This window comes from Phasianus colchicus, chromosome 4 (genome assembly GCF_987193195.1).
Source record: "Phasianus colchicus chromosome 4, bPhaCol1.hap1.1, whole genome shotgun sequence".
Lineage (NCBI taxonomy): Eukaryota > Metazoa > Chordata > Aves > Galliformes > Phasianidae > Phasianus > Phasianus colchicus.
Genome location: NC_143439.1, coordinates 16,402,616 through 16,415,478, shown reverse-complemented (window position 1 = coordinate 16,415,478; position 12,863 = coordinate 16,402,616). Strand labels below are relative to the sequence as shown.

General features: G+C 40.7%; 1 protein-coding gene across 1 annotated transcript in view; it reads left to right on the top strand.

Annotated features, from left to right (window-relative positions):
• FRAS1 (Fraser extracellular matrix complex subunit 1) overlaps positions 1-12,863 on the top strand; it is a 164,167-nt gene that overhangs the window by 58,884 nt on the left and 92,420 nt on the right. Inside the window, exons 5-11 of the mRNA XM_031607476.2 lie at positions 41-200; positions 785-918; positions 4,714-4,797; positions 5,382-5,483; positions 5,602-5,793; positions 9,829-9,918; positions 11,726-11,873. Of these exons, the coding sequence (XP_031463336.2) occupies positions 41-200; positions 785-918; positions 4,714-4,797; positions 5,382-5,483; positions 5,602-5,793; positions 9,829-9,918; positions 11,726-11,873 (910 nt within the window). The remainder of the gene's footprint in view (positions 1-40; positions 201-784; positions 919-4,713; positions 4,798-5,381; positions 5,484-5,601; positions 5,794-9,828; positions 9,919-11,725; positions 11,874-12,863) is intronic.

The window sequence follows — 12,863 nt, the reverse complement described above, 5'->3', positions numbered from 1 at the left end:
GGATTCATGCATGTATTTTCTTTTGTGCTCTGTCCTGCAGCATGGCACGCAGTGGGCCAGCTCTGGATGTGTCTTGTGCTCCTGTGCCCATGGGAAGGTGAGCTGCACCCCCATAGCCTGCCCAGTCCTCACTTGTGGAAGAGATGAGCTGCCATACATTGCCCAGGGAGCCTGTTGTCCCACATGTGTGGGCCTTGGTGGTGAGTATCATGTGTAAATGGGCTACACTCCAGTGATCCAAGTAGTATCTCCCTGGCTGGAAATACCCTTGTAGTCACAAATTTAGAAAGCTTTTCTTTTTGTGTTCAGTTCCATTGAAAAGACACTAGGGTCAAGTGTTTTGCTTTCTTCTCTTTTCATTTTCCTACCATATTTGTATTTTTAACAGCTTCACCCACAGGCCAATAGCAAGTAGTAAGATTGCAGCAATGAGTGGATATGCCTAATATGTCTTTATTTTGGATATTGCAATCTGGAAAAAAAATCCAGATATTTACTACATAGCGAGGGCACTTGATGCACCTGAAAACTTGGGCTGAAAGTCCCAAAAACGTCTGAGCTGTTGGATACTTCATCTTATTAAAATCCAGTAGTGGAAGTGCATCCAGAGCTCTTAATTCACAAATCTAAAACCCTTGAAAACTGTTGAAATTGTTACTTTTATTTTCTGGTTTGACAAAAGAGAATTTTGACTTACAAGATAAATGAAGTTTATTTTTTAATTATGGGTGAAGGGAGGGGAAAAGAACAAACAAAAAAACCCTTACATGTTCTTATATTTTAGAACCCTGCTACTTTGATGGCCATTTGTTCCGGGATGGTGAGGAGTGGCGCCTTGGTCGGTGTTCCAAATGTGTCTGCAGGGATGGAATCACTCAGTGCTTCACAGCTTCCTGCGAGGCTGTTCTGTGCAAACAGGTCAGGACTCAGCAGGCTTCTAGGGTCACTACTCATGACTGTCTTCTTTCTCTTGGCAAGATCTATTTCTCATGCAAATATACAAGTTAGCGGGGAGATCTGGGTAATTTGAAAAAAGGAGTATTTGTATGTGGAATTATGGATGAGTATTTCAGTGTAAACAGTCTGTCTCTTCCCCCTATACATTATTTTCCCACCAGCTTATTTGTATCATGTATATGCTGGCTGATTGAGCACAAGTATGCTCCAAAGAAATGGGGATTTTGGTTTTATACAAAAAAAGGAAAAAAAAAAAAAAAAAAAAGATGTAGAATCAATCAGAAAATATTTTTATTTCTTTGGGGGAAGGAATGAAAGCACAAGATTTTAGTGAGAGTTATCTTCATGAGTTTAAGTATTTGGCTGGCAGGTTTTGCTTATTCCCAAAAAATGTAGAAATGCAGTTGAAAATATTAGTCAAATTTCACAAGTCAAATGCTGATAAAATTCCCCTTAGGTGTAAGATGAAATAGAAGTCTTGGATTGCTTTTCTTACATCTACTTAGAAATGAATAAAACAAGTAAGATGGCTTAACTAAGCTCATGCAGTGACTCACTGTTTTAACCCAAGTGGGACATTTCTGTCTCTGAGGTCTATGCTGTGGACAGATTATGATTTCTTAGCACTTAAGCAGTGATAAAACCAGCCAAGGCATTATGGAATTGTATACAGTGTTAACATGCTGGTTAGTAAGGACAGCTGTGCACAATACTGTATGCTCTATGCAAGTGACTTGATTATTTTTTCGAGTTCTGCTTATTGCATTGCATACTGGAAGTGCTTGAGAGCATGCTGACACTCTTTGGATTTCTTTTCCTTGGGACCACTGTACCAGTTTTCTTAGGCACCTCAGTGTACTCCTTTACCACAGTATGCAGTGCTAAGGACATTTTTGAAATACAGGAACTGGCTCTCGAGGAATGTATTTTTCTGACCTTGAATTTGTTTTGTAGGGGCTACCATTGCCCATGCTTTTATCTACTGATGGGCTCAAATGTTGAATCAAACTCCCTTGAAATGTTTGCTTCAGCTGAGCACACTTTCCTGTAGCGCTGAGAGGAACAAAACCTTCCTTTCTACTTATGCTTACTTACATTTCTGTTAGTGGACCAGATGTTGTTGATTGCTGGGTTGTTTTTTTTTTTGGTAGAAGGAAAAAACACCTGTTTCTCTGCACACTAATTGTTTTTTTCCTGAGATACTCAATTGCTATTAATTGACTTAAGTACCGTGCATTAAAACAAATTTATGCTTATTTTACATCCTCTCTTCCCCACCACAAATGGACTGATGTTAACCTACTGACTGATTGCACTAATGTTTTATCAGCTATTTATTAGATTTTAATTAGTGGAAACAGAAATGACTGTGTTGTTGCTGTGATGTATCTGAGAATAATCAGCTATGATTTTCCACGTTAATGCAGCAGGAAGCCAGTTCTGGTAGTGCTCCACTTATTCCCAACCCAGGTGCCTTGGAAGGAGTGTTTACAGGATATGCAGGGATTCTGTTCTGCTTTCAGTCATACCTGAGATTTTCTTGTGTGTTCCTTTATCCCTTTTTTCCCTCTTTACTCCCTATCAAATACAAATGAATAGCTTTTCCCAACAGGCTTGACACAATTATTAAACACTGATCTTCCATCATTCAGATTGAAGCTGTACCTTTCCCTTAGTTCTGAGTGAAAATAACATCAAAAGTGCTTGTTGCACACAGAAGGGCACCTGAGTATGTCACACAACAGGAGAAGAGGATCTGAGAGGCAGGGCAGGTCCTAACTTTTTAGGAATGTGCTTTCTGTGTGTATGCATCCTCTGAATGTACAAGTTCTTCACATCTGCCCTCCTCATTTTTTGCTTCCAGTACAAAATGAGTGTCTGGCAGATTGAGCTCACTCTGTGTACTTGTCTGCAGGGAGCTTTGCTGCTAGTTATCTCTGCCTAGTAAGCCACAGGAAGAGTCAAACAGAAGGTCTTAATTATGCTCTCCCAACAAAATCCATGGTGAATGAGCTCTTTTAACTCTACTGGGAAACCTTCAGTTGCAGACTTTTATATGAAGTTGTCTACTTTTACTTTGAAAGCTAGTGATGTGATTAAAAAAGGTGTGATAATAGTTCTCTGCATTTCAATGCTATTTCCAATCTAGTCATCCTGATGTGGCTGAAGGGAGGTGCTGGTGAGCAATACTATACCCATTCCAAATCATTGCACGTATGTGAAATTGTAGCAGGGGACCTGGTTTAGAACTGGTGGAATTGCAGTATGAAGGAATTGTTATATTGATGCAAAGTGCCAACTTATTTCAACATGATGTGAAAAAGTAATGAAAATTTTAAATTGGAATATTCTAGTTTTAAGTCTAATTTTAAGCATAACTGTGCACTCTCAGCAACTTTGTGGAGGACACCAAAATGTGTGGTGAGGTTGACATGCCTAACGGATGGGATGCCATCCAGAGACACCTAGACAGGACAGGATCTGGTAGTGGGCCCAGGTGAATCTCATGAGGTTCAGCAAAGCCAAGTGCAAGGTGTTGCACCTGGGTTGTGGCAGTCCTGCTGTCATTACAAGCTGGGAGATGTAAGGATAGAGAACAGTCCTGCTAAAGGGGATTTGAGTGTACTGGTGGATGGCAAGCTGGACGTGTGCCCTTGAAGCACGGAAAGCCAACCAAATCCTAGGCTACATCACAAGAAGTGTGGTCAGCAAGTTGAGGGAGGTGATCCTGCCCCTCTGCTCTGTGCTTGTGAGGCCTCACCTGGATTTCTGCATTCAGAATTGTACTCCTCATTACAGGAGGGACATAGGCCTGTTGGTATGCATCGAGAGGAAAGCCACAAAAATAACCCAAGGGATGGAGCACTTCCCTTAGGAGGACAGTCTGAGAGAGCTGGGGCTGTACAGTCTGGAGAAGAGAAGGCTGTGGAGATATGTGATAACAGCATTTCAGTATCTAAAGGGAGACTATTAGAAAGAAGGGAACAGACTCTTTAGCAAGGTCTGCTGTGTTTAGAACAAGGGGAAATGGTTTCAAACTAAAAGAGAGGAGATTTAGATTGGACATAAGGCAGAAATTTTTTACACTAAGGGCGGTGAGGCACTGGAACAGGTTGCCCAGAGAAGTGGTGGTTGCCTCGTCCTTGGAGACATTCAGTCAGGATCAGGCTGGATAGGGCTCTGAGCAACCTTATCTAACTGTAGATTTCTCTGATCGTTGCAGGAGAGTTGGACTAGATGATCTTTTGGGGTCTCTTCCAACTCAAATGATTCTATGATTCTATAATTTTACATCTATGCAGACAGTTGTACTGCATGGATTTAGCAAGTACAGAGTGGAAACATCTGTGTACAGCACTCCTGAGATGACAAGTATTTAAAGCCAATCCCTCAATCTCATGCTTTAGTGTGTTTTTTATATAACCTTATATATAAAAATATAACATATGTATTTTCTCTATGTATCTGTGTACCTGGGTATATGCATCTGTACTGCTATTGTGTATGTATGTATAGCTATCTGCATGTCCAGATCTCAGTTGCCATCCAAAGAAGCCCAGAAAATGGGAAGAAGGAAACATTTGTTGAACTCATACTGTGAAGATGGGCCACAGACTTTGGAGCCAAAAGCAAGCCTTGAGTGACTGTGGCTTATCACACAGATATTAAATGCCTGAAATTCCAGATAGTGATGCTGAATTCCGTGTTAACTTTTTCATATGCTTATTTTATGTGTCTCTGCTGCTTTCCATTTAGGATGAAGTTTTGGTTATGTCTCCTGGAAAATGCTGTCCAGAATGTGTTCCAAAGTCCTGCTCGGTGTCAGGAAAGGTGTACCAGGTAACCTCTGATAAGCTATACCAAGAGCCAACTCTTCACATGTTCTGGCACATACCTTTTTTCCTTCTCCCTCATGTCTGACTTTCTGCCAGCACTAATAGCATAGTATAAACATCTCTTTTTCTCTTCCCGGACAGCCAGAAGAGTTGAAAGAAATTAAGGCCAGATAAGAATTTGCTGACAAGCAGAAAGGAAGTTTGTGTGGTGAAGCAGATTAGACACTTATCTTTTCACACTTTTTTGATGGAGAAAAGAAGAAAACACTAGTGAAGGTCAAAGTATTTATAGCATGTGTGATTTTCTGCTAAGAACTATTTTTTGCTAATAATATAGTGACATTAGTGAGGCCTTCACTAGCTTGTAATTAATAAGAAGTATGCACCACCACCTCATTGAGACCTCATGTCTCTTCTGCGTATTTGCTGATGGTGTAGAGATAACATTTCTTAAGAAGAGTTTGGCATTGAGAACAGATATACAGAAAGAGTTGTACTGAATAGGTTGCATAGATTTCTGGAATGAATTTTGTTGTTTACAAGGAATACTTAACTGTTGTATACATCTCTTCTATTCTTTTCGAACAGCACGGCGAACAGTGGAAAAAAAATGCCTGCAGTGTATGTGTGTGTCATAGAGGGGCAGTCAGATGTCTGAGAGAAACCTGTGACTCTGTTATTTGTGAGAAGGTAGTTGAAAATCATTCAGTTCTGCTACCTTGACTGCGTGTGTCACTTAGCACATGTGCTTAGAGTCCCAATGAGCATGGCGAAGAGTTTCCTCTCAGTGGTTTTTAATGCTTTGTAGGGGCAGATCAAAGTGCAGCCTTCTGGGAAGTGCTGTGAGGAGTGTGTGTCTTCCAAGAAAAACTGCTTGTATGATGGCACTATTAGGTACCATGGTGAGATGTGGAATATTACTCGCTGTGACTTCTGTGTGTGTGATGAAGGCCAAGTGACTTGTCAGAAAGCAGAGTGTGCCAAAGTGGAATGTGCCAAGGTAAGAAAAGTTTTCTTCTTTGAAAAAGTACCAATTAAGTGATTGTTTTACTCCCTTTTTTTCCTTCCAAAGCTGACATTTTGAGACAAAAAAGCTGCCCTTCTTTTGGAGCTTCTTTTGTGCATTTACCTTGAAAATGCTTCACAGAAAAGGAGAATGAACTCAGGATATTCTGTGGAAGGTTGACTGCTCATGACGTTTGCATTGTGAAGCAAGACAGGCTGAGTCAGTGGCTCATTTAACTTGTATTATCTCCCACCCTGCTGTTTGCCTGCTAATGTTAGAGACATCTAATTTCAGTGACAACTGGCTCCACCTGGAGCTTAACGTGCAGGGATATGCACAGGACAGAGATAGTTAAACAGCTAAAGAAATCATAAGACAACCCAAGTTGGAAGGGACTGACAAGATCATTGAATCCAACTCCTGGCTTCACAATTGTGCATGCTGCAGTGGCTTTCAGTAAGGTGATTGAGCATCAAAGCAGTATTTTATTTTTCTCCATTTTTTCCATGCCATTCTGGGCATGGAAGTGAAGCCAATGTTTTATTCCCAAGCTGTTTTCTCTAAATACCCTGACAGATTATGTTACAGTTGCTCTACAGTGGATATGGAAAATGCATTAGGTAGATTTAAGTGTTTCTTATACACACACTCTTGTGCAAAGACACACATTTTGGTTTGCCTTTTTGCAGTGCAGTAAGATTTCTACCTCGGTTCTCACCGTGTCTGTTTTAATCAGTGGGCTGGTTCTTGGTTTATACCAGCTACTCCACAGAGTCAGTAAAGAGAAAGGGAGGAACTGTAGCAATCTGAGTTTTCTCTCTGTAACGGCTTTCCTGGTGACTGCCTGCAATGCTGTATTTTGAGTGGTAGTATGATTGTGTTGTGCTTGAAGTCTGCATACTGCACATAATGGGATCCCAGATTAGATTGTTTAGATGTTCAGAAAAGCTAGAGTTTGCACACAGGGTCCCAGATGATGTATCATGCAGAGAGGATGTATCTAGGGATAGATGCATATGTTCATCTGAGATGAACAAAAACAAAAAACAAATAACAAAAATACATCGATCCAAAATCTTGTCTGTGGTGTAGTGGTGATGATTATCATCTGATCTTAAAGTGCACAGAGAGATTTTTCTGGATGGAAAGTTGTGATTGTCATAAAATCTTGAACACTTGGCATCTGTTCAAGTCAGCTTCCTGCATGCTTTTGGCTGTAAATTGGATCATTTACACTAACGATGATGGCATGCTGTCATGGCTCAGTAGGGAAAATTATTTAATATTCATGCCCATATCTTGGGTTCTGACAAAGAATCCATTATGCAGAAAAGCCAGGGGTATTTTACAGGATGATAGCAGGAGATGATGACACACAAGGTTCAAAATGAAGAGTTCAAAAGTGTGAACATTATCACTCATGCAGCTCTTTTTCAAACTTAGGTTCTCAAAAGTAACCATCCAGCTCAAAGCCTGAGCATCTCAAAGTGATACAAATTGTCAGAGTATGAGCTGCTGCATTTTCAAATTGAATGAAATGTAATTGCTAGGGGGACAGAGGGAGGAAGGCAGCATCCTTTGCTGCAGACAAGAGTTTTGTTCCCTCTTGATATATTTGCACAAGGATTTATTATCTTACGTAGTTTCTCTTAGGATAGTTTCCTCAAGTTAGGTATAGTCACAGTTTTCACAAGTAATACAATGTACATATTAATTAACTGCAATAAAATATTTACTCAAAAAGCAAATAAAATGTATTTTTTTATTTCCTTCCTTTTTTTCCAAAGTTAGGAACCTGCATTAACAAACCTGTTGTAAAGCTAGGAACATCTGGATTCTCTTCATTAAGGCACTATTAATTTTCTGGTCACATCACCCTGTTTAAAGTGTGATGCCACAGATATGAACTGCAAATCTTAGACAGCTCAACACAGTATAGTAGCATTACGTGAGGGTAGAGTGGAGGCTTAGTTGTTAAACCTTTTCAAAGAAAATTGTGCAGAACTGCCAAATCGAAGTGTCTGCAGGGATTCTGACCTAATCTTCAGAAAGCCATTTTCAGAAGGGTACTGGTAAGCTAGGGATACAAGTTACGTGGCAGGCTGGGCTAGTTTTGGATGTAGAAATGGATGCACTCAACCAAGACCACTGAAACTCAGCATCACAAAATCCTGCTGGAGCACTTTCCAGCAGCCTGGTATCGAGCACTCTGGTGACAATGCTCAGGTATACATCTGAGGAATATCTCCCATAGCCACTCTCTTTTCTGAGCTTTGGCAGAGCAGTGTGCTTGTAGGGTTTTTTTTTTTTTTTTTGGAGGGATAGGATAGTCGTGTTCCTTATCTAGTTGTTCTCAGTCTTCCTGCAGTTTGTGTTTATGCATGTGGGTGGGGATGTAGGTAGGGATGAGGATGGAACAGTTTACAGTCCATAGTAATGACATGAGGTTCAACATTGCCAACAGCAATTTGAAGTAATTATTTAAGTAGCCAAAATATATATAACCAGCAAAGAGAGATTTTGGTTGTGTGTGGTCCTCAAACACCAAAAACTGTTCTTTCTCTCCTCTTGCGCCTTCTGTGTAATCAATGAATATACAGGTGTTATAATTAAGAAATATATGAGAGAGCTTGGCTAAACAGATTATTACATCAAAAAGAGTAGATAAAGGGCTTATCCTCATCTGGGCTTGCTAGAAAACTCCAAAAAGAGGAATCTCTAGAAAGAGACTCTTTCCTACTGGTAGTCAGCTCTTAAATGGGTCTAGGAGAGGTGGAGCCAAGCTCCATCCCTTCTGGCAGCACAGGTGAATTGCCTTCACCTGTGCTCCCAGGGCTGACTCATTGCTCACCTCAGTGATCAATCAGAGGTTCAGGCTGTGATTCAGCAGTTCCCATACAACCTTCTCAGAAATGCCTGAGCGTTACCAGTGTGTGGCTGGGATTAGCTGTTGGCACTGGTGAGTAACTGGTGATGTTACTGCCCATCTGTGTGTAAGGTAGGTCACATACAGATATTGGTGGCAAGGTGAAAAATATCTTGGAGTGACTGTGCTGGAACGCGTGCCTGGCTGGTGTAAATCAGCAAAGCTGTTCATCAAATTTTGGTGCTGAGTTGAATTTTGTGAGCCAGCCAAAGAAATAAGCAACATGCTGAAAGGGAAACCAACAGCAGCTGTGGGATTTCTTTGGGTATGTGAGCTCCTTGCAGACAATGAACGCTTAATGAGTCTAATTTAGTCATTCATTTGTAACTTCTTTATTATAGTGGTTTTGTAGACTTATGTTTTATGACTGGTATATATCACCTTGTCTATGTTTGCGGTGCGTGAGAATCTGGTTTAGAGAAACAACTCATATCAGGGAATGGAAGCTGTTTCTTTTGAGCTGTGTCCTAATTCTTTAAGATGGAGTCCTCCTTTTTCTGGAATGATCAGCTTCCACTTAGGCATCAGCTTCTGACCAGTCAGGGCACTTCATTTCCTCCTTCCACTGATAAATTATCATCTCCAGACCAGAGTTATTGGTTATGTGAGTGTAACCTGTGGAGTTCTGCGGTTGTAACAAAGAACAGGATTTTTCCATCTGGCATAAATAGAACATGTGCTTTGAAACTCTACTGGACAAAAAAAGCAGAATATTAGAAATGAAGTTACCTTCATTTGAATGCATATGCATTCAGGTCTTGACAGGGGTCCAGTAAAGTCCTGGAGAAGGACAGTAAAAAATGGTATTCCTGTTCTCTATATCTGCAGTGGATTACACTTGGATGTTCTTTCTCAGCAAGATTTAGGGATAGTCTTATCACTGAGTTCCCTAGCCTTTTCTGAGGTTTGTTCTGCAACCACAGTGTTCATTAAGCACATTTTTCAAACTGAACTTATGGAGATGAAATAGGATGCAGAAAAGATAACATGAAATGAGAGACTGAAGATTGCATTCCAGGGCAAGAGTTGCTCTGCCTCTGCATTCCACAGTATTTTTTGTATTGTTGATTCCATTTGAATTGCTGCAAACTTTCTCTTCACAGGGTGAAGAATTAATTCACTTAGATGGGAAGTGCTGTCCTGAATGTATTTCAAATAATGGTTATTGTGTTTACAAAGAACATACCAAAGCTGTAAGTATCATGATACTTTGGAGCAGTAATAGAGAATCCTGCTTGTGAAGGTTTGGTGAAGTGACTGCCCCGAGTTCCGAGAAGGATATTATTTTCAACATAGCAGAAAAATAATCTGTTAATATTATCTGCAGATTGCTTTTAAAATGTATGAAATTTGTTAAATTTAGATTGTTTATATTGTGTGCATCTACTACAGATATTCACCTTGCTTTCCTTTCTGCAGTATAATCAATCATTTCCCATTAATATTTAATCTCTGTACTCACTGGTTTCCTCTGCATGTTGTGGAGGTAAAGATAACTTGCTTTTGACCTATTTGGTAGAGGCTGTATAGCAGAGGCAATGCATAATGTTCTGCCTGTATCATTTAATGCAACGTTCACCATGACACGAGTTCATTATTTTACAAATATTTTCAAGGAACTTTCCTTCTTAAGTTGTACGGAATGAAAACATAAAGTGGCTAAAATATACCAGTAATGGTCTTCTCATTGCTCTGGTAGATGAGAGTTGGACCTGATGGATTGATGGCTGCTGTTTGTCAAAAGATTTGAGAAGTGAAAAATTTAATGCTGTTTCTTTGTTGTAGTTGTTTTTTTTTAATGCTAATACTTTACTTTTCTTTCTTGGATCTCTCTCTGACCCAAGTGAGATAAAATCTAAGATGTTAGATTTATTCCAGTTTGTGCTTTATTCTTTTTGAGAGGAACTGCCGCAAAAGCTTCACAAACATTTAAAATGCTTGCTGACTCGTTTCTTCCTTTTTACTTGTTCACATGATACCAGCAGAGCCTCAGCCATCAGGGGCAGCTTTGGTGCAGACCCAAAGATGCAGATCACAGGAGGGGGGACTGAGATCTCTCTCCTCCATTTACCAGGCGGCTGGCCGTGTCAGGTGGGATGGTTGGTTCTAAGGAAAGCAAATTGCACCACCTCAGTCTATGTGGCCAGTCCTTTTAAAGTAGAATAAGGCAACAGAACAGAGGATAAGGAAAATAAAACACTTTCAAGGTTAGGAGGAGGTTTAAAGTGTGACAAGAAGGTCATTATGCAAGTAAATAGATTCAGACCTCGAAGATTAAGGATATCTTCTCAAACACGTGTTTCTGAACTCTGGGGAAAAAAAAGTGGACGAGTGAGGCAGCAAAATTTGGAGACACAAGAAAGTGCTTTGAGTTGGAGAAAAAGGAGGTAAGTGTTAGAAGCAGAAATGACTTAGTGCTAACTGAAAAACATCCCCCTGTGGAGGGACTGCTAAGAGGTAATGTGATCAGGAGGTCACAGGCCATGGACTGTTCTCTGTGAGCACTTTGCAGATTGCCTTGATTTGGAAAGATAAAGAGGGCAAGAGATATAGAGATGTATAGTCTCGTGACAACTGGCCTCGGAGCTGATACAGCTGCAGAGGTGTTTAGCTTACTGCTGTCACTGGTGTATCACAGAATCACAGAATGGCCAGGGTTGGAAGGGACCTCAAGGATCATGAATCTCCAACCCCCCTGTGACATGCAGGGCCACCAACCTCTCCTTTTAATACTAGACCAGGCTGCCCAGGGCCCCATCCAACCTGGCCTTGAACACTTCCAGCCTTGAAGATTATCTGGGGACTTCCATGCATGAGAAAAACACCTTTTTTATGCAGAGACTCTCCTTTACCACAGAAGCAGTAAGCAGCAGGGAATCCCTGCTGGGTGGCAGACCAGGTGTTACTGCTGAGGCACTATCTTGATTTGGTTTGACTGCAGAGCAGCTGTGCTGGTGTTGCAGAGCACTAATCCTGGCTGTTGGGTGTTATATTATGCAGAATGGAGAGACATGGAAGGAAGGGCTGTGCAGAGAGTGTGAATGCCGTGACGCAGAGGTGGTCTGCTTTCAGCGCTCCTGTCTGCCTTGCCCACCGGGCAGCATGGCTGTCACGGAGAAGGGTGATTGCTGTCCACGCTGCCAGCCAGGTATGGACCTGGTGTCTGTTGTTGTGCTTTATCACTTGTATTATTCCTTTATCCCTTTTGTCACTCTTTTTGAGTGGGAGCACATGCATCATGCACTCATCTGACGCAGGGCACATCTTGGGATCCCTAAGAATGGAAGTCAGTCCTACTGACTTTTCTTGTTTTAGATCATAGCTTTCTTTTGTCAAGAGTCTCTTCTTGGAGGTGGTGCTTTGAAAGTGTTTCATCTTCTCCTTTTTTTTAACACATTTTATAATGCAGATGTCTGTCTTTCTAAATCTTAACAAGAGTTTTGGAGTTTATGGGCTCATGATTATTTCTTGGGAGTGTGAAGGAGAAAGAACATGCTCACAGTGCCACGGGCTCACCTGGAGCAGAACAGCTGCCAGTTAATAATTGTTTGGAAAAATCAGAATAGCCTTGGCTATAGGTTAATTTTACATATAAATTCATTTTTTTCCCCAGGATGTTTTCATTCTCCTTCATTTACACATCACAGTTAGTAGTCTTTACATTTTGTAGTTGATAGGCTTTATCTGTGGTTTGCTAATTTTTCATTTTGGTAGCTGTTCTTGTTGTATTCTTCTAACTTTGGTTTTATCACAGCGCTCCAGTTAATGGTTTATCTTTGTAAAAAGAAAATAGCTTCACAGTTTAATTATACTGTCGTTTGCAGGAGTGGTTTGGCACATTTGCCATATTAATGTGTTAAAGCTTGTTATTTACTGTATGCTAATAAAAATGCAAAGCACTGCAAATTGAAAAGTGAGGAAAATGGGTTTGGGGTAGTTGAGATAAAATTGTCCTAGATTTTCAAAAGGGAGCAGTATCTGTGCTGACTCCAAGGGAGGTGACAGGTTATGTAAGTGCTCCCTGGATCTACCTATCTTTCTTATCAAGAGGTACCGGTGTACCAATAACTCTTGAAAATCCTGGCCTCTTCTTTTCATTTCTGCAGGGGTAGTGCTCTGGAAAATGCATACTTTGAAG